At 35.2% G+C, this 26,628-nt stretch overlaps 1 protein-coding gene across 1 annotated transcript in view; it reads right to left on the minus strand.

Moving 5' to 3' along the window:
- Positions 1-15,077: 15,077 nt before the first annotated feature.
- The window catches only part of DZIP1 (DAZ interacting zinc finger protein 1), a 32,253-nt gene continuing 20,702 nt past the window's right edge, over positions 15,078-26,628 (minus strand). The window contains exon 2 of the mRNA XM_090410837.1: positions 15,078-18,117. Within this exon, the coding sequence (XP_090266963.1) occupies positions 15,527-18,088 (2,562 nt within the window). The 5' untranslated portion in view covers positions 18,089-18,117 and the 3' untranslated portion in view covers positions 15,078-15,526. The remainder of the gene's footprint in view (positions 18,118-26,628) is intronic.

The following is a 26,628-nucleotide window of genomic DNA, read 5'->3' on the forward strand; positions in this document are numbered from 1 at the left end:
TGCATCTGAAGTATCTTCAGGACTGAGGCAACTCATGAGTAATAAATGTCTGAGTAATAAATACAAAATGTTATATTCAGGTAATAAGAATTAGGGAAAAGAATGAGTAGCTATAGTATTCAACAATAAATATGAGGCTTATCTTCCTGAATGGCAGGTAATATCAAGTAGAGTGATGTGGACTAATATCAGGATGGGAAAATGGACAAAGACTTGTTTATACCTATGGTCCCACAGAATGGTCTTATAAGCTAGAAGTGGAGGAATTTTTTGAGACTTTGGAGAAAGCAACTGGCACAAATGAAAAAAGAAAAAGTTGGTCCATGTTGGGGATCTAAATAGCAGAGTAGGAAATGATTGTCAGACATGCAGAAATATTTTGGGAAAATTTGGAGAAAAGAGCAAAGTTAATAATAATAGCAAATATCTGTTGGATTTCTGCTCAGGACATGGACTTATTATTACAAATTCACATGGAGAGAAGGAATAAGAAAAGTCTCTTTGACTATGTTATTGTTGATAGTGATGTTTTCTCACTCGTGTAAAACACTAGAGTGTAATGAGGATTTGAAATTAGAAGTGATCACTATTTCGTCTTGAGCAGGATAAAGTTGAATTTCATATTGAAAAGAAGAACATGTAAGAAAGTTTTAAAGCGAATAAAAGTTGCGCAGCTCTCAGATGTGAACTGTAGACTAAAATGTTGACATTTTTTTTCCCACTTGGTTAGACTATAATAAATTTAGTTTAATCCTTTAAACAAAGTTTGCATCTGAAGTATCTTCAGGACTGAGGCAACTCATGATAAAGGTGGACCAAGCTCTCATCACTCATTGTCTTAGTATCTCCCATAATGCAAAGCACATCTCCTTGTGGACACATATAATGCTATGCATTAAGGGAAGGGCCACTATCCAGACCAGGGATGCCACTCCTTGGGATTTTACCCAAGATCTAGGAATGTAGGGATTTTTAATTAAAAAAACTCCCAAAATCTTGGGAAATTTGAACAAAAGTTTGAATTTTAATATTTTTGTCATATTTTACTATTATATTCACGAATTTTTTTTGATAAATAAACCATTTTTGCTCTGTTCTGGTTTCATTTTCCCTTTCTTATCACACAGGTTTTACATATAGTGCAACCTCTTGCAGTGTTATCGTGGAGATCCTTGTGCTTGTACTGTTTGACAAATTGTTGAAATTATCAATATTTTTACTTATTTTCATATTTATGGTACTTCCAATCCAACCATATGGAGCCATCAAAGAAAAAACAGAAGTGGTATTCTCAAGCATTTAAAGAAGATTGGTTAAAATATCCTGAATTAAAAGATTGGCTGCTGCAAGACGTGAACAGCAAAGATACCATTTACTGTAAGTGTTGTAATATTACATCTAAAAACGCAAACAAATCTGTGCTAATAAAGCATAAAGATTCAACTAAACATAAAAGTAATTATCAGTCTGCTAAGTCGACAACTGTTATTACTCAATTTCTTAATAAGAAAGCATCAACAGAGGATAAACAATTAGCTAGGAGCGAGTTAATAATTACCAGCTTCTTTTCTGAGCATAACGTCCCATTTTCTCATTTTGATCATTTTGTAACGATGTGTAAACACGCATTTCTGGATAGCCAAATTGCTGGAAAGTTGACAATGAAGAAAACTAAACTTTCTTATGTTATTCAGGATGGAATATAATTCAATGAAAAGTCTCAACGTACTGAAATATGCAAGAATCAAAAATTTTCAATTATAATAGATGAGAGTACAGATGTCTCCATCACTCAAATCTTAGCTGTTGTTGTTGTATGGTATTTTGATACAGATAAAAAACATGTAGCTGATGCATTACTAGACATAGTATGTGTAGAGAATGGAAGTACTAAAAGTCTTTACAGTGCTGTCAAAACTCTTCTGCTGGATCATGGCATTCCCCTTAACAATATCATTGGGCTTGGTAGTGATAACTGTTCCTCCATGATGGGCGTTAACAGTGGATTTCAGAAACTGTTGAAAGATGATGTCCAATCTGTTTTTGTGATAGGTTGCGTTTGTCATTCATTTGCTCTATGCGCTAGTCATGCAGTCAGTGTTTTACCCTCATACTTAGAAGCTTTTCTAAAGGATTTAACCTCCTACTTCTCCCACAGTGCTAAGCAGCAAAGAGATTTTGTACTCAATCAAGAAGTTGCTGATATAACTACACATAAAATTCCCAAACTTGCTCAAGCCAGGTGGCTGTCGAGGGAAAAGGTGGTATCAACTATTTTAGAACAGTACGATGCATTAGTTCTATACTTTCAAAATGAATCAAGGACAGATAAAATTAACAATGCCAAAAAAATTTATGATACACTTACTGACCTTGGAACCAGACCAATGCTTTTTTCCTTCAGTATATTCTTGAAAAAGTAAATACACTTAATATAGATTTTCAATCAGAGCATTTCAGGTTACACCAACTATTCCTAAATGTATCAACAGAATATCTCAATTTACTTACTTGCTTCATTAAAGATGAGATTTTAAGAACAGCTAAATTATCAGAAATTGATCCAAGAAACCAAAACAACTATAAAAATGTCAATGATATTTACTTCGGTGATAGAGCAATGGCGAACTTAATTAGAAACCCTTTCGAAGATAACTCTATTTTGTTGAGATTTAAAAATGATTGTTTAAAAGTTCTTGTGGAACTTAATTCGCAAATCAAGAAAAGATTTGTCTTCGAAGATGACAGCATTGTTGCAAAATTATGAATCTTGAACCCAAACGTTAGTGACCCTAGCCAGTCACCATCGACCATTATTCCTCTTGTTGCTCAATTCCCTTCACTTGTTGATGATATTAGGTTAAATCAAACAGATGATGAGTGGAGAAGTTATCCTCTCCTATCTACCTATTCCTAAAGATATTGGCATTGTTAGATCGTGAATGGGAAACTTTATTCACAAAAGAGTCACCCATACAGGATCTAACAGGATGTGCTTAACTGGATGAACATACTTGCCCCTTTTAGCTGTCAAACTTAAATTTATCAAGAAAACAATATTATGTTGACGTGGATAGAATAAGATAAAAAACGAAGCATTAAGCCTGAGGTTTTATGCAATCTAAAACGATGAAATAGAAATAATGTATTTTGAATATATGTGAAAACTTAACCGGTAGAATTAAAACTGTGCATGCATGAAGGTTAACACACTGCCAACGAAAGGTCAAAGGTTGCAGAAATACCAGGTTATGATGCAACGACCGAGGCTGAAGAATTCGTGGAAGACGTTTGGGGGCACATGTCCCCGAAAATACAAGAGTCTGTAAAGTGGTAGAATGACGTCACCCAGTCAGAAAGAATAGGGGGCTACCATGTGTGAGATTTGGAGTCGAAAAGAGGGCGCTGAGAAATGAAATAAATATGGCAGCACAGGTCTGAATAGCCCCCGTTTATTTTCTCTGTTCCGGTTTTCTCATCGTGTTAAGACGACGATGTCAAGTCTCTATGTTCCTGTAGCTGACTAGCGTAAGTCCCGGCAATGCGATGCACCAGACAACGGTAGATCCAAATCGTGGGCCATCTGCAAGAGCAAGCCGATGTTAGATAGCAAAGAAGAGTGCCAGATTCGTATTGTGCATGTGATTCCCATGTGGCAGCATGTTGTAACAACAGTGAAATTCCACTAGAAGCAACAGACAAAAAGATCTCGATGCGAACCATGCAGTGTAGATAAGTACTGTAAATTTCTTATTACGTTGTTTAAATATTTGTGAATGGAAGAAATTTAGATCCTTTCTGAAGGGAAGTCAACTTTGATGACTTAATATAGTCAGGGACACTCGAAAATCTCGGACTGTTTGTCTGAGAATCCTAGTATTGTGTGATTGCAGCAGTTATTGTAATGGAAAACTGATATTAGCACTTATATGATCAAAAAACAACAGACAAAAAAAAACAGACAAAAAGATCTCGATGCGAACCATGCAGTGTAGATAAGTACTGTAAATTTCTTATTACATTGTTTAGATATTTGTGAATGGAAGAAATTTAGATCCTTTCTGAAGGGAAGTGAACTTTGATGACTTAATATAGTCAGGGACACTCGAAAATCTCGGACTGTTTGTCTGAGAATCCTAGTGTTGTGTGATTGCAGCAGTTATTGTAATGGAAAACTGATATTAGCACTTATATGATCTAAGAACCTGAATAATGTTTTGTGCCAAATATGCACCAGATAATATGTGATTAATGTAGTATTTGCTTAAATGATTTGTATATTTAAAGTGAGAGAGTTGCGCGTGAAATTCTAAACAATTCTTTATCTTAGTATTGCCATTGACATTGTGCATTTCTTTGTAAATCTTTAGTTGTAAAATAAACATGTTTTCTAATTTATGCATATGTGTGTTCTGAGCATGTTGACTGACTTCACCACTCATAAAAATATCAAACCTATGCATGCGGGGAACATCCAAAGAAAATTAAGAGTAAAAGGGCTACGACTGCAAAGCTAAAGTATCCGCAGCTCCCTGATCTAATTTAATATTATTGGTGACGCTTAATCTCTGTGAACTTTCCCTAGGATGAGATATTTCTATCCTTAGACTTAAGCTGGCACAGCAATTAATCAAATAAATTTGCTTGATTTAAAAAGAGGATCTCACAGGAATCAAGTTAGTAGATAATCTTTGAGGCCCTATAGAGTGAATAAAATAGATAAATTACGAAAAGTGGAGACGTAACAGCATTCATTGACTAAAATAAAAGATGGCATGAATAATAATAAATATGGTTTACTGTCATATTTTATGACAAATCTTACTATTCTGCCGCATTCATCTGCATGCGTGGAGCGAATTTTCTCACAAGTGAATTGTATAAAAACAAACTGTGAGAGACAGAATCTTATTAAAGCAGTGCATAGCGAGACAAACTACAACACGTACTTCTTGGGAGCCACTGAAAACGTTAATAGCTATTAATAATAATAGATATTTTTATATCTATTATTCACACAGTTCATAATAGATATAAAAATCGACTTAATACAGCAAAGGGAATGTGATCAATTACCAGAAGATACTAGTGAAGAAGAAGAGGGAGGCAATGTCAATTAAAGTAAGTTAAGCATGTATTCTTTGTATAATATAAACTTATAATTTTTTTTTTTAAATGAAAGTATACTTTGTTACAGGAAAAGAGAAAGAGAATTAATAAAAAAAATGAGCAAATTTTTAAGTCATTTTTCTGGTCAGTTAGTAGGTAACTATTTAAATGTCAATTTCTTGTATTTTATATTATGTTTTTAATTTATGTGTAATGTTTTAATTAAACCATGCAGAATTATAAATTAATAAAGGCATATTTAAGTGCATAGTTTGAGTTTTTTGCATATTTAAGAGCATATTTCAGATGTTTAAATGTTTTTAGTGTATACTTGGATGCATATTTTGCACTTTTTTACAACCTAAAAATCCGAGTCCTAGTTATTACTACCTGGGGAATTTCAAAAAATGTGAGTGGCAGGCCTGAGCCAGACCCAGACCCAATGGAGAAATCATATTTACCTATATGACACAATTAAGGTAAGACACAAAAGGTGTCTTACCTTAATTGCATCCACCTTAATATAAAGGATTCACTTAAATTTATTATAGTCTAACCAAGTGGGAAAAAACTTTCAGCATCTTTCTCTATATCCAGAGTAATTTAATAATAAGGCAAGACACTTTTTGGCAACTCGTATAAGTAAATATGACTTCTCCATTGCTTCCACCATAGTATCACCACCTCTAGGTCTGGCTCCCACAGATGAGACCTCAATAAAGGTCGAAACTGGTCTGGGTAGTGGCCCTTCGCTTAATGCATAGCATTATACATGTCTGCAAGGATATGTGCTTTGCATTATGGGAGATACTAAGACAAGGAGCAATGAGAGCTTGATCCACCATTAACCACAAGTTGCCTCAGTCCTGAAGATACTTCAAGCGCAACACTTGCGCCTGAACAGCTTACACTTGGATAAAGGATTAAACTAAATTTATTATAGACTAAAATACAGAAACATTATTCAAGAAAAAAATCAACGAGTTTGAGAACAGGAACCAAATCTTGGAGATTCATTGGAGACCTGAAAAAGAAACTGATTGATTCAGCCAGAGACATATGGTGGTTTTCTGCAAGCATAGAAAAATCAGAACTTCATGGTGGACACAGGAAGATAAAGAGGTAGTGAAAGAAAAGAAGAAAGCATATCGAAAGTTCCTAGCAAATAAGTGAGCTTGTGCTTTTAGAGTAGGGTAACCAGACGTCCCTTTTTTAAACAGGATTGTCTCCTTTTTTTAGACTCTAGTCCTGTTGTCCCGACATAACCTTAACAGGACGTTAATTGTCCCTTTATTGAACTCGCAGCATACTTCATTCTTGTATGTTCGAATATGGAAAGGATAATGTCTCTGCTGGTGACATGTGATAGCTTGAGATCGAAAACATGCATGCTATGATTATGTAAAACACCATTTGACGAAGCAAAAACATAATTTGCAGCTGCTGCTTGCAAGGTCAAGTCAAGATGTTACATTATTTTCACAAAAAATTCAAAAGGGAAATTAACTGACAAAAGTCAGTTAATTTCCCTTTAGAAGAATTGGAATTGCTCAGACAGAAAATTACAAATAGGAAAGCTGAGAACTTTCAAACATTTAAAATGTTAATTATTTCAGAGTTCAAAAATGAGGGCATCTTTGATGGAAAAGAATTTTTAAACACTACGAATTAATTTATGATACCTTCCTTGAATACTTAAGCAAATGGACTTATCATTTCCAGCCATTGAAAGCATTTTGCTGGATTAAGTTGCAAACTCCACTAACTTGGGCTGAAGTTGCAAGCAGCCTAAAAGCAATCAGTGCTGTTGACAGCAAAATATTCAACATTGTTGACGAAGATGATTTATTTGATGAAGTCAGCCATATAAATAATGTTGCAAACTCCAAGATAGAAGAATGGAAGAACACAAATGCTGAAGTGGACAAAAAGTGGTGTGACGTGTTTAAGGCGCTTCAAGAAAAAAAACATACTGCCAGTTGCTGCAATTGGCAATCCCAGGAACAAACGCAGCTGTAGAGAGAGAAAATTTTTTTTCTTTCATGAGTTCTTTGTGGTCCGAGGAAAAGAAACACTTCAACACTAAGAATGTGAAAGCAATAATTGTGATCAAGACACACTTTGACATTTTGTGTGTTGACTTTTATGAGTGCATCTTGAAAGAACCAACACTTTTGGAAGGAATAATGTCTTCATATAAATATGATAATGATGATGATGTTGATACATCATAATATAATGCACACTTCAGTCTTGTGAACTGTAATTGTAATTATACGTTATTTCATTTTTATATAGAGCATACTAGATGTGTCCCGTTTTTGTCCCTTTTTTTAACTGCTAAAAAATTCAAAATGTCCCTTTTTCTGTTTTGAAAATCTAGTCACCTTATCTTAGAAAATGCTAAGTGTAAGAAAGCTAAAAACTGTAAAACTAGCTAAACAAAAGTCATGGAAACACTTTGGCAAGAACATAGAAAATAAATAAGAAAATAAATATGAAGAAGGTGACAAGATATTCTGGAGGCTGTCAAAAAGCCTCAAAAATGGAGGAAAGAGTGTTGTAAAAGGAATTAGAGATGATAAAGCTGATATGAAAACTGGAGAAAAAGATATCTTTGAAGTATAGAGTAATTACTTCGAAAAATTGCTAAATGAAACAAGCAGTGGTGACAGCACAGTGGTAAAAAACACTGACTAGGCATGCAGTCAGGAATACATATCTATACTTGAAGTAGAAAAAGCCAACTTGAAATGTGGAAATGAAGATGGAGAAGATGATATTCAACCAGTGGCTTATAGTGGCTACACTGCACAGTTCAAAAGGCCTGGACAAGGGACAAAAATCCAGATGATTGGAGTAGAGCTCTCATGTAAAAATATTCATAATTTTTAATTATGATTATTTTTACAAATTGTTTGTGTTAATATATTATTAGTTTTGTAACACGTATATCGGCACTTCCGATTCTGATAATTATGTTACTTTCAATCCTTTTTATTGTAGTTTAAAATTATTAAGTGATGTGTTTTGAAAAGTCATTCTCGTTACTAACGGAGACATGTTCAGCCATTATACTTAGCTTCTTTCTTGCAATTTACATGGAGTGTGCATGCTTGCCGAGGAGATTGATGGGTGATTGACAGCTGATAGAGAGTGTGTTTGGTATTGGAGTAACAAAGGAAACAAGAGTGAGCTAATGGAAGTTTAAGAATGCACTGGAGAAATTTTGTTCTTAGAAAGTTTTAAAGTTTTACATGACAGTCAGAAGAATATTAATAGAAGATTCCGAAAACGAATCGTAGAACTGTGAGTCTTGAAACTGGAGGAGTTGAGACTGTCAACAAGTGTTTAGTTTATAAAAGATGATATTGGAGTCGACATTCTAATTTGAATGTTTGAGGAAACGCTGAATGGAAAATTTCATCTTTCAGTGTTCTCTACTCCACCTCCTAATCTTCTAAATCAAGATCACCCCGCATGCTCCAGTCCATCCATGAATCTTCAATAATTCATCCAGTGTCTACAGAAGAAATTAATGCAACTCTCCCATCTGGCTCATCTGCCTCTGGACCTGATGGATTCCCAGCATCTAAGCTATGGAAGATGCCTTTGCAGATATTGCAAGATCTACTTGATACCCATCCTCCAAAACTATTCCTCCATATCTTTGCAGTTCCAGAACTATATTTAACAAGGGCACAGCCACTAGAGTAGCAGATTACAGACCAATTACAGTTTCCCCAGTGATTCTCCGTTTGTTCCATGAAGTTCTGGTTAAGAGACTGCAACCACATATTAAGCATGACTTCCATCAAAGAGTCTTTATCCCTTCGGATGGATGTGCTGAAAACGTATATGTCCTTTCCTCCCTTCTTTCTGATTCTCGCCACAGCCTTAGGCCTCTCTACATGGCATCCCTGGACATCCAAAAGGTCTCCGATAGCATCTTTCTTCCTGCTATTCTTAGAGCACTATCTATTGCCAGATGTCCAGACCCCTTTCTTTCATACGTGTTAAAGCTTTACTCTGGTAGTGCCCTTTCTATCACTACAGGATCATGTGTTACCTCTATTCCTTCTTTTCTTTGACTGCATCATGAGTTTCTTCACTCTCTTCCTAACCAAATTGGTGCACACTCTTTTAATGCAATGGCTTTTGCTGATGACCTCATTCTCATGACCTCTACTAAGTAGGCCTGCAGAAACTCCTCGACTGGACAGTTGACTTCTTTCATGTCAGAGACCTTAATATAATATATAGAAATCCTGCTCTTTAGTCCTTGTCCCTTCAGGCCATGACAAGATGCTTAAGTTCAAGAACATTGAGTTTTCCCTGCACGATAGGTCATCACATTCTTTGACCATCCTGGAAGAATGGAGATACTTGGGTATCTTCTTCACTCCAAAAGGAAGGTCTGTCTCTTCAGCCTTGGTAGCTGGGCTTACTCTTTTGAGGAAAGCTCCTCTTAAGCCATAATCGAGGCTCTTTATTCTGTCTAGCAATTTATTTCCAAGGTATTACCACGATACGGTGCTCAGAAGAACGTATGTTTTGGTACTATCCCAAATGGATAAAGTAGTTCGCTCTGCAGCGAGATCTTGGCTCTGTCTACCTCCTGACATCCCTGTGGCATATTTTCATGCTAGAGTGAAGGATGGTGGGCTTGGTATTCCATTTCTCCGCTGGTTGATTCCGCGACTGTGTTTCATCCGGTTAGCAAAGGTTGAAACTTCCTGTTTCCATCTGCAGGGAGGCTTTTAGTTCTATTATTCAAGATAATTACAGATGCATTAGGGATTGGACCCACTAACAGGGCTCCAAGTTAGTGACAGCATTGGCATCTCTATTTCATGGCTCTGTTGATGGCACTTCTCTTTGTGAATCTTGCACCTGCCCCCAACATCAGTGGATTAGGGATGGTACCATAATACCACCAGGATATGCGCATGTAGACCTTATTAGGACTAGAATTAATGTCCTGCCCAAGAAGGCCCCACACAGCTCTCTCTGGGGTAGAGATGATATTAACTGTAGGGCTAGCTGCTGCTGCAGTGAAACTCTATCTCACATCTCTCAGTGTTGTTTTAGAACTCAAGGAATCCATGTATGGAGGCATGATGCCATGGTCTCCATATTAAATAACCATTTAAGAAATAAAGGTTAGGAGACCATGGTAGAACCCCACTTCCATACAGAGGTAGGCATAAGGAAACCAGATAATACAGAAAGAAAAAGAAGTATGGGTTATTGATACCCAGGTAATGGGTACTGGGTGCCCACTCACCTCTAGCCATCTTAACAAGGTGCAATACTACAAGCAGAACCAAAACCTTGCAAGGCTAATACAAGAGAAGTTTGGGGAAACTTCTCACTTTACCAGTGCTAATATTATTTTTTATTTTTTTTTTGTGGGATTTGGTGGTCAGTTAGTTATAAAGATCTCTCTTTATTAGGACACTGTCATATGGAGACTTTAAAATTCTCTCTGAGTGCTCTGCAGAATACACTGGTGGCTTGGCACTGCCATCAGCGTATGACCGTTCCAATCCAGAATCAGGTAATCTCCTGTAAAGGCTTCGGCCTAGTAAGATTTGTAAGTGTAATATTGAACTCTCAGTATGAAGTTTAATAAATTACATTAAGAACGCACTGGAGAAATTCTGTTCTTAGGAAGTTTTAAAGTTTTACGTGTCAGTCGGAAGAATATTAATAGAAGATTCCAAAAAGGAATCTTAACACTGTTAGTCTTTAAACTGGAGGACTTGAGACTGTCAATAAGTGTTTAGTTTATAAAAGAAGATATTGGAGTCTATGTCTAATTTGAACATCCAAGGAAAGGCTGAATGAAAAATTTCATCTTCTGTCTTAAGGATACCAGATTTCTATGGAAAAAGCAACTTGTGAAATTTGAAACTGTAAAGTGGCTTAACATGAAGAGCTTTACTTAGATCTGTGTTTATAAAGTAGCAGAAGGAACTTTTTTCTCTAGTACAAAAATTAGTAAGTTGTGCATCAAATAGGTAGAACTGCAAGAGGTAAGAAATATTTATACTTCAGTGAGACAGGGGGGAATAATATTGTGTGCTATATAAGGGAGAAAAAAAAAATTAGCGTATGGAAAAGAAGAAAATTTTATATTTTCAGAAAAGAACCTAACAAAGGAATGACTATGAATATTTTGTTATTGTGAAAACAAGGTGTTTAGGCTGATAGACGTGATTAAGTATATGTTAAACAATATAGTAATAGAATGAGTAAGAAATGGATGATTTTAATATTTTTGGATAAAAAAATCTCTAAGTATTAGATTTATTTTAGAAGGCCTTGGATCCAGTATTTTGTAGTTATTTAATTTTATTTAAAGTGTATATATTGTTTTCGTTTCATATTTTTTTTATTTGGTCTTGAACCAGTGATTTTCTGGATTTTAAAAGAAATAGTCACTGCACCAATCGGAATTGAACCCCTGTGTAAATACTAAACACTCGGAGTAAAAATCTTTTTAGAGACAATCGCTTTACACCCATATATAAAAAGGGAAATAAAACTGAATGTGATAATTAGAGGTATTTCCCTACTGAGTATTCCTGGAAGATTTATTCAAGTATACTTGAGAAAACAGTTGAACAGGATTGTGGAAGGGACACTTGGTGAAGAACAAGCTGGATTCAGGACAAAGACACTATCAGGATCAAATATCAGAATACTATCAGGATTCACTTTACAACAAATAGTTCAGAAATCATGAGAATATAACAAAAATCTGTATTTAAGCTTTGTCAATCTGGAAAAGGCATATAATAGGTTCCAAGAGAGAAGCTATTCAATACGTTACAGTTATATGGTGTCCATGGGGCATTATATCGAGCAATACTTAGTCTTTATTGGAGTTGTAAGTCAGCAGCTGGAAGTACAGGAAGATGGTTTAATGTTAAATCTGGTGGCAGACAAGGATGTACATTATCCCCTCTGTTATTCGTTATCTATATGAATCATATTATGAAGGAAAGTGGTATTAAACCGATATCAAAATTGGAGATGTTAATGTCAGCTCTTTGCTTTAGGTAGATGATGTTATCCTTCTAAATAAATCCTACAAATCTATAAGAGAGAAATTAGTCAAAACATTAACTTAGCAGCATACAAGATTTCAAACCAATTTTAACTTATGGATCTGAGAGGTGAGTTAGAAATAAAACAGTTGATCAAAGACTATACACCACAAATATGAAAATCCTGAGAAAGATTAGATGCGTGAACAGATGGCATCAGTGGCAGTATCATGTTAAAAACGAGGATATTAGGAAAGAACTTTCATTGTTAGCATCCAGAAATGTGTTGCGGAGCTATTTTCCTCTCTAAGAAAGATTAGCAAAACAAGTGTTCTATGCCAGGTTGGCAGGTAAAAGGCAGAGGAAGACCAAGATGTAGGTGGACTGATACAGTAAAAAGTGCCTTAGAAGAACAGAAATATAATATCTGATAATGCTGGAGTCATGACAGGTAACAGATTGATTTGGAGGAAAATTGTAGATAGGAAGTTAGTAATTATGTACGTTTTTCATGTAGTACTATCATATCCTTTACACTCCCTTGAGGGTACATGTTAGGGATTTGATGAAATATGAAACTAACTAGTGCTGATGGGAGAAAACTGACAGAAGAAGAAAAAGTAGTTGGGTTGCTGAGTGATCACTTTGCAAGGATGTATCAATCCAGATGGAGATTTTGCAGTTACTGATGTGACAGAGATTGATGTGAGAATTGAGACAGACATATATAGGAGATTCTTGAAATTAAAAAATATCAATGTGAGTACAGAAGCATGACTGGATGACATGTTGGAACGAATGTTATGAAAATATGCAAGAAAATTAGAAGTGACAATTCTGAAGTTGATTAATCCAAGTCTCAATCCTGGCAAGGTTCTAAGGGAGGCGCAAAGAGAAGGCAAGATAATTTCATTATGCAAAGGTCGCTCCAAGACAGAAGTAGATCAATTAATATCTCAGAAGTGCTGGTTAAAGTATTGGAAAAGTCTGTACAGTCAAAATCCAGCAGCGTGGATACAAATACGATACTTTACAGTGAGCAGGCAGAGAGTGGCTTTGTAAATGGTAGATTGTGCAGTACAATTTACTCACATTTTATAAGAGTGAGAGCAGAATTAGATAAGGAAGGCTACACCATGATACCACTAGACTTTACAAATGCATTTGAGAGAATACCTGATGGAAAACTATTACAAAAGTTGGAGCAAATTGGAATGGATATCATGCTAAGCTAGTATCGTGGATAAGGGATGTCTGAGAGACAGACACCAGCGACTAGTATATAGTGGCATGGAATTTAGGCGAATGAGAGTGACTATTGGCGTACATCAAGGTTCTTTAACTAGGGCCACCACTCTTTAATTTGTATGTCAATAATATAGGAAAAGATTTAAAGGGCTATATTCGATTTTTTTTTACTAATGATCCAAAACTGGGGAGGGCAACAGTTAATATAGGTGCTGAGATATCTTGCAGGAAGATTTAAATAAATTAATAGGTATTGTATGTATAATGGTTGGTGTGGGTCTCTCACAATGATCCTCTGAACTCTATAGAGATATCCATATAGTGATAATAATGTATGAAAACATGTGGAACTGAAGACTTTTCCCCAATAAAAGAGCAGTGAAGTAAGATATCCCTCAAAGATAGCCACAGTAGTATTCCTTCAAATTCTCCTTTCTTCCCTCCCTCCCTTCCACATTGTTTATGAAACCTATGAACCTATCAAAAGCTGTAATAAGAGTGCTAACATTTTACCAGTTAGGTATGTCCTTTCTTGCCAAAATAATTAAAATATATTAATTTTTATAGAAATTTTTACACAGTCATAATGGTTACGTATTTCATTTAGGTGGGAGATGAAGTTCATCACCCAGTGTGAGACTACTATCCTGCACATTAGAGGCCTGAAATGGCTAAAAAAGTTCCATGTTTGGTCTCTAGAGTAAGGTTTCCAGACCAAGTAAAAAATAAATGGAAAATACAAAGGAATATAAAATTAATAAAATTAAAAAAAATCCTTAGCCCACCCATGATTCAAAATGTACTATAGGTTTGCAAATAACTTTTCATGGGTGGAAGCAAGCAACATAAAAACATAGCAAAATAAAATCAACATACAGTAAAATCTGTTCATGTTATTTTATCTCCTGAAATACCCCAGGAAGCTAGTGGCAGCTTTTGAACTTTCGAATTTGACTTTGTGTCTATATTTGATTGTTGTCAGATAATAATTTTCACCAGTAAATAAAAGAAAACAAATGTGAAAAGTCTAAATCTAAAAATATAAATCACATATTCATTATGATGAATCTACATTTATAACTCCTCAAAATACAAAATTTTGACCAGTTCAATTTTTAACAGAAACAGTTCTGTAAATCTAATCTAACTCAAAGTGAAAAAGATTATGATTAGTGATATTTAGAATGATGAGATAAAAACACACCACCAACTGATGCATATGATATACCAACTAATGCAGACTAGCAATTAGCAGTTAGGAACACTATTTCATTGATGTATATATTCATTGATGAATAATTACTTTTCAATCATCAGCAAAAATTCTTTTATGACATTTCTACATTAAGCTCAAGAAATATCTCCAAGTACAAGAAACAAGTACTCAGTAAACAGCATTGTTTTAAGATGAACTGAAGAGAAAGAAAAAGAAAAGAAAAGAAAGAAACAAATATGTCCATTTAATTAATTTTTAGAAAATTTAATTGAGCTTAACTGAGGAGGGTGCCTTCAGCAATTATTTCATTTTTTCCCCCCATCTGGATAAAAAAAAAATGACCTGAATAGAAAAATGTTACCACATTACTTCTGACCACTGCTAAAAATATTAAATAATAACAAGCAGTTTAATCCTTTTACAACTAAATAATCTGAATTTCATTCTAGTCCAGAGAAAAACAAGATTCATATTTATTACCATCAGCATGTAAAAAATATTGCACATACTATTTTCATAACTAAAAAACTTCAACATGGAAATCTTAAATTCTTTGAACCTAGGAAAAATTTACTTTGTTTTATTAAGCTGTTTGGTATGTGAAACAGCTTAGAATCATGTAGGTATAAAAACTCTAAACTCTTTAAAACCATTAAAAATTTTAGTATCACAGAGAGATATGTAAAATAACATCCTACAAAAATACATTTCTGTTGTATTTCTGTATAAATATAACTAAAGAATATAAACAGTTGATTTTTTACCATTATTTGTTGGGTTGCTAATGTCAACTTCTAACTATAAAGTATAAAATAGGATATAGAAAAACACATTTACATAAAAAATATTCTTATATGTACATTGTTTTTTAAATAATCAACTGAAAGACACTGATATCCTACTTAATTTCTTCCATACTCAATTCTTCATCAGTGTCCCAAGAACTCACAGATGTCAATGTATTTCTCCCAGTGGAAGTACTTGAAGCAGGTCCAGAAGCTGCATTTGTTCTGGGTGTGCCAGCAAAACTGGTACCAGTCAGTGCTGTTTCACCAGTTTGTTCACCATGAACTTGTGTTTGTTTCCTCGGCAACTGAATATTCTCCTCCTCCTCTTCATCAAGTGATAACACAGATGACAAATCGTCATCATCAATTATAGTACTCTTTTCTTCTCTATTACGAAACAGTTGATTTTTTGGAGATGCATATGATGATCCTGGAAACCCACCAAAACTTGATGGTAATTCAAACTCTTTTTTGGCATCTGAAAATGAAGTTACATGTGAACTGGAGGCAGCTGGTACTACTTTTAATAACCGTGGCTCTCCTGATGCTAAATCACTATTAACACTTTTGGAGCTGTCTTCACTTTCAGTTTCTTCAGACGTTTCAGAATTTGCAGGATACATGTTACCAGATGCACTAGATGCTCTGGTAGATGTAGTCAACACAGTATTTTGCTTATGACTTGGACTTGACCTTTGTATCTGAGGAGTTGAGGAAAATTTTATCTTTCCATCTACTCCATTTTTTTGATCTCTTATCTTTGCAGATGCTGTTTTTGGAACTGCTTCTTGAAAAGTTAATTTCTTTGGGTAGGGTTTAGGAGTACTTCTCATAATGTCACCAGTATCTCCAGCTTCGTGAGGATGTGATATGTTTGAAATATTTCTTAATGTATCATCAATGATTTTTTTTTTAAATGGGCTCTTAGAAGAAACTGAATTTTTGGACGGAGACTTATTTTTCATTAACTGCAACAATTTTAAATTTGCTATTTCATTTATTATATTATTATAGTACTTTCGTAAGGTAAAAAATTCTTTGTACTTCTGTGCCAAATCCAATCTTTCTGTTTTTAATAATTCTAGCTTTTGATTTAAATATCCTTTACTCATCATTGGTAACAGAGGCTTAACTCCATATCTTTCTAACTTTTCATTTAATATAGTTTCTAATTCTGTCTGCAAACCTTCAAGAAGATTAGGATTCTTTTTCAGTGCCCAAGTTAATTTGGCACTTCTTTCTATCCCATACTGATTGGCACTATTTGGTTGTGTACTTTTAATTTTAGAGGTATCCGATAACATTGTTCTTGGTGGAGGTACAGGTGGAACAGATGATGCTGATATAGCTATTTTTGAACTTAACTGATTTATGTGATGACCTTGATCTTTTAAACAGATCTGTTGTTCTTGAGATTGCTTAAGCAATCTGTGCAATTTTTCTTCTAGTTGTTGCTCTTGCAGTCCTTTATTATGATAATCTGTTTGAAGATCAGCCATGGTATTTTTAAATGCGTTAGTCAACTGTTCCATTTCAATCTTATGATTTTGTTTAAGATCCTTTAATCTAGTTTTCCACTCTTTCTCCTGATTCTGCAAATTTTCATACATCTTTTTTTCCATCTTAGCTATCTGTTGCTTCAGCTCTTTCAACTCTAAGTTTTCTTCCTGTAAATGAGCATGCTTTTCATCTACACCTTCGTCAACATCAACAAGTACACCAAGGTTAGATTTTGGAGGAGGAGCAGCAGCAGATTGCTGTTTCAGTTCTGATAATGTCCTTTCATAAATCTGATGTTTATCATGAAGTTTTTTTAATTCAGACATAAACATATCACATGCATTATTTAATTCTTTTTTATGCTCTTCTACTTCTTCTTTCCACAGAGCAATTTCCATTTTTAATTCCTTATTGTTCTGAACATTTTTAGGTTGATAACTGGAAGATACATGCTGTGGAGTACTTGTGTCATCCTCTAGATGCAAATTTTCTGCTTGCTTAAGAATCTGTTTTATTTCTTTAAACTCCTTTTCAAAAATTTCCATAATTTTATTTTGTTCCGGAATAAGAGGAGGTGGATGGGAAGGATTAATAAAATTATCATTAACTGTACCATTTACACCAAAATGAGCAATCTGATTCATGTGACGTCGTAACATATGGCTCTGTAAGTATTGCCAAGTAAGGAACGTCTTTGGACAATAGAAACATCTGGTACAATTTTCAGCTATTCCAGTTACGAGGTGTTGCTGTTGTTTCATCATAAGTTTTTTTTGTTTTTTTTTCTCTTGTTGTAACTCCTCTATTAACTGATCAGCTTTGATTTTTTCTTTCTTCATTTGAACTAGCTCTTCTTCAGCTCTGATAAGTTTCTCTTCTAATTTATTAATGGTATTTGTAAGAAAGTCTTGAGAATGTAAGAGATATTCAATTGTCAACTGAGAGAGCTTGAATAACTTAATAAAATTTGGATCAACTGATTTGACATCAACTTCATTTTCAATATGGCAGAAAGTGATATTGCTAATGTTATCTTGAAGTGTTTTAAAATCTATATCCTGTGCTACTTGCTCAACATCTACAGCTGCAATTTTCTTCCAATCCACTTTCTGAAACCTTTTCTGAAAACAAAGTCCATGGTCCTTTCCCTTGTAATCAGGAAGTGAAGACATTCCCAGCTAGATAACACCAATTCCAGTCTCTTTGGTTATTCATAAAAAATAATTTTAAAATAATGTAATTAATGCAATTAACTAAAACAATTACAAAGAATGATTTTAAATATATTATAAAAAATAAATATAAAAATAAAACTCAATTATTTAATATACACAACATAAGTGAACATCACATCATAAACTAAATACACTGAGTTAGTTTGAATTAGGTCCCCCCGATTTACATATTCTGTGTGATAGTACCACGTGATATCAACGTCATGTGTGGCTACTATAAAAGGGCACACCTATTCTCCGTGCATAATCAGTAAACATTTTCCAGTAATGGGAAAACGTGGTAACATAAGCTACTGTACTGCAGGCAGATAGCTGGTGCCCAGGGGGCAAGTGTCAATATTTTGGAAACAGCTACAATTGTTGGTTGCTCCCATACTACTGTATCAAAGGTGTACCAGAACTAGATTAACAATGAACAGTTATCCAGCAGAAAGGCTCACATTGGTCAGCCACATATGATTGATCCTAGAGATGACCGTTGGGTGTCACAACTGGTATCTCAGTAACAACATGCAACACCCACACAGCATAATCAGTAAACATTTTCCAGTAATGGGAAAACGTGGTAACGTAAGCTACTGTACCGCGGGCAGATAGTTGGTGCCCAGAGGGCAAGTGTCAATATTTTGGAAACAGCTACAATTGTTGGTTGCTCCCATACTACTGTATCAAAGGTGTACCAGAACTAGATTAACAATGAACAGTTATTCAGCCATTGGTCAGCCACACATGATTGATCCTAGAGATGAGCGTTGGGTGTCACAACTGGTATCTCAGCAACAACATGCAACACTCACACAGCTCACCCACCAATAACAACAGTATGGCAGTTCAACTCATTTCCACATACCATGTGCTATACTTACTTTGCCTGGGGTTCCACAGCCAGATACCAACAAGAGTACCCATGATGGCCAGGCATTGCAAACAATGGTCGCATGGGCCAAGGAATGTCAGCAAAAGATGGAAAAAGGTCATCAGGAGTGATGAGTCCCATTTCCTGCTGTATCATGCTGATGGCTGGGTTCACATTTGACATAAACAGCATGAAGTCCTATCTCCTGGTTGCACAGTTGGAGGTTCAAAAAGGCAGTGGAGGTGGGGTTATGATCTGGGGAGATATTTCCTGGCACACTCTAGGTCCATTGGTTATCATCCCACAAACACTAAATGATATATGCTAAAGGACCCTGCTAGTCAACCATCTCCATCCATATCTGCAGGTTTACTCTGACCACAGTGTCATCTTTCAATAGGACAACCCACCATGTCACTGGGCTCATACAACTACTCAGTACTATTGTATACTACAACTACTATCGGAGGGCACAACAATGAATTCTCCACACTGCCTTGCCACCCCCCTCCAAAAAAAAACTCCCCTGACTGTAACTCAATTGAACATGTATAGAATATGCTAGAACAGGGTGTGAGAACTGCTGATCCTCCTCCGTGGAATGAGTGTAAACTGTAGCAGACATGGAATTACATATGTATGTTCGACACCCTGTGGAATCTGTTCCTAGGCATCTGCGAGCCATGACTGCACAGAGAGGTGGACCAATGCATTATTAGGTGGGTGTTCTTAATGCAAAGCTAACTCAATGTATATATTAACACAGTTCCATTAATGAATGGTATTATGAATAATTTCAATGATTTCATTTATATAAATATTTTCATCTTTATGCACCTTTTAGAAATCTTTAAAGAATCAACAGGTAAACCTGTCTACCTAGGAATCTAAATGATAAAAATGACATGATCCTTTTGATCCTAGAACAGTGCTTCCCAAACTGATGGATGTAAAGGCCCCTTTGGAAAAATTAAAATATTTCATGGCCCCCATCGAAAAAAAAATCGTAATACAGACATATATTATTATAATATGTATTGTATTTATATTCAATACGATTTATATTCAAGATTTTGCGTTTGTAAGCTTTTTTGTGCTTCTTATCAATACCTTTGAAATGAAACTTATATGAATAAATATATATTTATTAATATCCATTAAGCACTTTTTGGTGCTTAATGAATACGCAGGAAGCAAAATTTGTGAACCAACACCAATGCGTGATTTTTTCCATTAAAATATAAAAAATAACAATAATAAATAATAATAATTAAATACTTTTCTTTTAAGATAAAAAAAAATCTACTTAGTCTTAAAACATTTTAAATTTGTTTTCATTATTTCAAGGACCCCCCCCCCTTTCAACAAAACTTATGGCTTCCAAGGGGGCTGCAGCCCACAATTTGGGAAGCTCTGTCCTAGAACATACACTAGTGGCCAAAATTGTGGAAACCTTTTGGAAAAAGTGTAGTTCTGAGGTTTGATGGCTTATAACACCACTTTTTCTTGGAGTAATACCATAAAATTATATATCAATGGAAAGATAATTTAATCAAGAATGTAATGCAATAACTTTTATGAAGGATTTTTTTTATTAGAACAGCAGTTATAAAGAAGAAAAGTGAAACACATTGAAAAAATGAGATATACAAAAATTCTCACAATGTGAGTTAATACTTAGTTGGGTAACCTTTAGTGTTAATTATGGCCTTGCAACGCCTTCCCATAGAGTGAACCAAGTTTTTTAGTTCTGCAGCTGTTATAATGTGAAACTAAGACTGAATTATTGCTTCTATTAATTGGATTTTATTGGTGGGTTGCTTCTGACTAACAAGTTTCTTTAGTTAGCTCCATATATTTTCGATTGGGTTAAGGCAGTGTTTCTCAACCTTTTTTGGATCATGCCCCACCTCAACATCTCAAAGATTTTGATGCCCCCTCCCTCTAGCATAATAGTCAACCAAGTTCTGAAAAAGTATAATATAAATATGTACATGTACATTTTCTAATTGCCCCACGTTGAGAAACATTGGGTTAAGGTCTGGGCTATTCCCAGGCCCTTCCAGCAGTGGGATATGATTATCTTGAAACCACTTTTTGCATGGCATGGAGCTGAATCCTGTTGAAATATAAATGCTTCATTATCTTGGAAAAGATCAAGTGCAGAAGGCTTCAGTTTGGGCTCAAGTATTTCATTTATGTATTTCTGGGCATTTATATTCCCATTAATCATGCAAATTCTGCCTACACCTTTTGATGTCATACAACCCCAGATAATAACACTAAGTGGGTGTTTCCCAGTAGGTGTAATGCAATCAGGATGCAAATCTTTTCCGATTCTTCTCCTTATGTATTTTATGCCATCACTACAAAACAGGAACATTTTGGTCTCATAACTCCAAATAACACTGTCCCATTGTTCCGCTGTCCAGTTAACTGGGTTTTAGCCCAGTTTAATCTTTTCAACCTTTGTTTGAGAGATAAAAATTGCTTTTTTCGTGGAATTCTAGCATTTAGACCAAATTCCTGTAGTCTGTGCCGAACAGCCCTTGCACTCAACTTCACATTGTATTGTGCCATTTCATTTTGTATACACCGAGATGATTTTCTTCTGTCATGTAGGAGCAGTCTCTCAATTCTCCTATCATCATTTGCTGTTGTGCACTTTTTCTGCCTTTACCAGTCTGGTTTTGTAGTGATTGAGTCTCCTCATACCTCTTCAAAAATTTAGAAATGCCACCTTTGGTTAAGTTTTCACCAATTTTTCTTCATAACTGTAGCCATGTTCACTTAATAGTATTATTTTACATCACTTTATGGGTGACCAGTCAACTCTTTGCACCATTTCTTTAATTTTATTACGTTTTATAAGCTCACTAAATGTAAGAACACATAAAAAACCCAAAAAACTTGACAGCAATCACATAACACACTGACAAGTGTCCTCCTCTCAGCTCCAATACATGACATCAATAGCTGAATCCTACTGTGACCTTACTGGCTCATTGCAAACAAAATGACACCTGATTGGCTCTCTAAACACTCATGCTCACTGGCTACATTCAAATAAAGGAAATCTACTTCATGTCACCCTAAGCAAGTTGTGCTTCTTTTTTCTGGTTATTTGGCTATAATAGAATACAGATAATTGATTAAACTTTGTTGCATTACATTTTTGATTAAATTATTTTTCCATTGATATATAATTTTATGGTATTACACCAAAAAAAAAGGTGTTATGAGCCATCAAACCTCAAAAATACACTTTTTCCAAAAGGTTTCCACAATTTTGGCCATTAGTGTATACTTTAGAGCAGTGATTTTCAAATTATCATCATCAAATTCCAGCCATGTACCCTCAAGGAGTGTACAGGATATGACAGTACTACATGAAAAAATTACATCATTACTAACTTCCTATCTACAATTTTCCTCCAAATCAGTCTGTTACTTGTCAAGACTCCAACATTATCAGATCTTATATTTCTATCGTCTAAGGCACTTTGTACCGTATCAATCCACCTATATCTTGGTCTTCCTCTGGGTCGTTTTCCTGCCAACCTGGCAGAGAACATATGTTTTGCTAATCTTTCCTCTCCCATTCTATTTAAGTGACCATACCACCTGAGATTAGCTCTGCTAATGCATTCCTGGATGCTGACAATGTCAAGTTCTTTCCTAATATCCTCATTTTTAATATGATTGCCATTGATGCCATCTGTTCACGCCTCTAATCTTTCTCAGGACTCTCATATCTGCGGTCTCTAGTCTTTGGTCAAGTGTTTTACTTCTGACCCAGCTCTCAGATCTATAAGTTAAAACTGGTTTGAACACTATCTTGTATACAGCTAATTTAGTGTTCCGACTAATTTCTCTCTTATTCCATATGAATTTATTCAATTGACTTCCCACCATACCAGCTTTGCTGATTCTGTTGTCTATTTCTATATTTAATTTACCATCTTCAGTTAAAATTGTACCTAAGTAGATGAAATGTTTTACTTGTTCCACAGGTTCTCCATTCACAACACAGTTGACATTTTCAATGATTCTGCCTATTTTCATTGTCTTTGTCTTTTTATTGCTGACCTTCATACCATATCTATTACTACAGTCATTCAATTTAGTCAGGGAATTTTGCAGACTTGTAGCAGATTTATTTAGAAGTATAACATCATCCACATAAAGCAAAGAGCTGACATTAACATCTCCAATTTTGATATCATGTTTAATACCACTTTCCTTCATAATGTGATCCATATAGATAATGAATAACAGAGGGGATAATGTACATCCATGTCTCACACCAGATTGAACATTAAACCATCTTCCTGTACTTCCTTCAATTCTAACTGCTGACTTACAACTTAAATAAAGACTATGTATTGCTTGATATAATGCCCCATTGACACCATATAATTGCAGCGTATTGAATAGCCTCTCTCTTGGCACCTTGTCATAAGCCTTTTCCAAATCGACAAAACTTAAATACAGATCTTTGTTATATTCCCATGCTTTCTCGACTATTTGTCGTAAAGTGAAGATCTGATCCGGACAGCCTCTATTTGGCCGGAATTCAGCTTGTTCTTCACCAAGCTTTTCTTCCACTCCTGCTGCCTTTCCACATTTCAAGCATTTGATGGCTTTTTCTACTTCAAGAATGGATATGTATTCCTGACTGCATGCCTGGTCAGTGTTTTTTTATCACTGTGCTGTCATCACTGCTTGTTTCACTTAGCAGTTTTTCAAAGTAATTACTCCATACTTCAAGGATATCTTTTACTCCCGTTTTCATGTCACCTTTATCATCTCTAACTCCTTTTACATTACAGCACTCTTTCCTCAATTCCTAAGCTTCAACAACCTCCAGAATATTTTGCCACCTTCTTGATATTTATTTTCTATATTCTTGCCAAAGTCCTCCCATGCCTTTTTTTAGCTAGTTTTACACACTGTTTAGCTTTCTTACATTTGTCTCTGAATTCTGTAAGAGCAAAAGCTGACTTATTTGCCGGGAACTTTTGATATGCTTTCTTCTTTTCCTTCACTGCCTCTTTAACTTCCTGTGTCCACCAGGGAGTTCTGATTTTTTTATCCTTGCACCCAACCTCACCACATGCCTCTCTGGCGGAACCAATCAATGTTTTCTTCAGAGTTTGCCAATGAATCTCCAAGGTTTGATTCCTGTTCTCAAACTCTTTCATTTTCTTTTCAATAATCTTTCTGTATTTTAGTCTACAGTTCACATCTGAGAGCTGCTCAACTTTTATTCGCTTTAAAACTTTCTTACATGTTATTCTTTTCAATATCAAATTCAATTTTATCCTGCTCAAAACTAAATAGTGATCACTTCCAATTTCAAATCCTCTGTACACTCTGGTGTCTTGCACCAGGGAGAAAACATCACTATCAACAATAACATAGTCAATGAGACTTTTCTTATTCCTAGCCTCTTCTCTCCATGTGAATTTATGCACATTTTTATGCTGGAACATGGTGTTAGTAATAACCAGTCCATGTCCTGAGCAGAAATCCAACAGATATTTGCCATTATTATTAGCTTTGCTCTTTCTCCAAATTTTCCCAAAATATTTTTGTATGTCTCACAATCATTTCCTACTCTGCTATTTAGATCCTCAACAAGGACCAACTTTTCCTTTTTCATTGTGTCAGTTGCTTTTTCTAGAGCGTCAAAAAATTCCTCCACTTCTACCTTAGTAGAACCTTCTGTGGGACCATAGGCACAAATAAGTCTCATTGTCCAGTTCCCCATTCTCATATTTGCCCACATTACTCTACTTGAGACTGACTGCCATTCAAGAAGATTAGCCTCGTATTTCATGTTGAATACTATGGCTACTCCTTCTTTTCCTAGATTGTCATTGCCTGAATATAACATTTTGTATTTATTGCTCAGAAAGATCTCACCAGTTTTTGTCTTTTTTGTTTCAGTCACCCCTATTATGTCGATCTGGTACTTATCTAATTCCTCAGCTAGCTCCATTTCTTTGTCATTCAGGCTTCTTATGTTGATAGTACCGATCTTTAACTCTGGTGATGTTGAGTTGGGGTTTGTTTTCAGATTTGTTCCAGTAGCTGACTTTTCGTTGTTCGTCCTGGTTCCCTGGCGAAAACAACGGGGGCCTTGTTTAACCGGGCGACGCCCTAGCCGGCATGAAATTTTGTCATGTTGTACCATCATTTTTTATTTTGGTTTAACCAATAAGAATACAATTTGGTCGGCTAAATCCCAAATTGCCAGCCCATCCTCGTTCATTCAGTATCAAAGTAGATACCCAACAGGGTGCACCACGATAAGGTGAGGATTGGACATTACATCAGAAGCCCTGGTCGCTTCTCCGCATTCCTTTAAAGGCTATGTGGAGGTCTCCTCTCAGTTATACAGCTTTGACCCTTAAGCACCCCTAATTTGAAAATTCTGCAGCACACTAAAAATATATTAAGTTTTTTTGATGATCTTGCAAAAAATAGGCATAATTTTGACTGATTTACACACACAAGATATTAATAATAGTAATTACTTATCCTTTTTGCTCCAAAAAAAAAAATTCAACTATATTTTTGACATTTTGAGTAAGAAAAGGAATACTCAAAATTATTTAAAAAATTTTTTTATTGATTTTTTCAAATGAATATTAAATGTATTAAATAATATACATACTTGCAGTTAAATTTAATGAGATATCTGAGCTTGATGTTGTTTCAGAAAGTCTACCAAGTCTACCGGCTACCAAGCCTCAAAAAAGGCTGAAACCGGTCTGGGTAGTGACCTCCCTCCATAATGTAATAACAGCATACATTTCCTAGGAAATGTGTTTTTACATTATGGAAAATACCTAAGAATAGTGATCTGAACTTCCTCCACCTTTGCAACGAGTTGCCCAGTATTGTACTACGTACTAGGATCACTTGCATTGGCTAACGCTAGTGTCGCCGATACTTTATAGTTTACTATATTCGGCAAGAAACTCTCTGATTCCGATCTTCGAGTTTCTTATTCGGTTTTAAAACTATGCGGGATTTAATATCCCCTTAATTTAAGTAATTCTAGGATTCTTATTTTGAGCCAGTGTAAGAAATCCTTTTACATTTCCTGACATTGAATGGGTATTATCCGTGCAAATGATGCAAGAATCCTAAGACAAGTTATGGCAATTAAAGTAATTATTAACAACATCAAAAACATCTTGGCCATTCATTGTTTACGGGAGTGGTCGACAAAATAAAAACTGTTCTATAATACCTTCCTTATAAATAAATCTACTGAAGACTAGAAGTTGAGCTTAACCAGTCACATCAGTTGATTTGTCCAACTGAATAGCAAACATATCTGCTTCTTTAATGTGTAGATAGCACTTGCAAATCAACATCTTTGGCCAAATCCTGAATACGTCGATAAATGGTGTTATCTGACATATAAATTTTTGCTATCTCCTTTTCATATTCCTCGTCAAACATAATATTAACAATTTAACAGCATGTTGGCAGAATTACAGATTCCGCAATTGTGTGAGATTTCATTTTTTAGCAACAATTTCTGCGATTGTGTAACTGGCTTCTTGGGCTTTTTCAGATTTAAATTTAGTCCAGCTTTTTGCTT

The sequence above is a fragment of the Typopeltis vanoorti genome, chromosome 21 (genome assembly GCF_054136105.1).
Source record: "Typopeltis vanoorti isolate ZY-2024b chromosome 21, IOZ_Tvanoo_1.0, whole genome shotgun sequence".
NCBI lineage: Eukaryota > Metazoa > Arthropoda > Arachnida > Uropygi > Thelyphonidae > Typopeltis > Typopeltis vanoorti.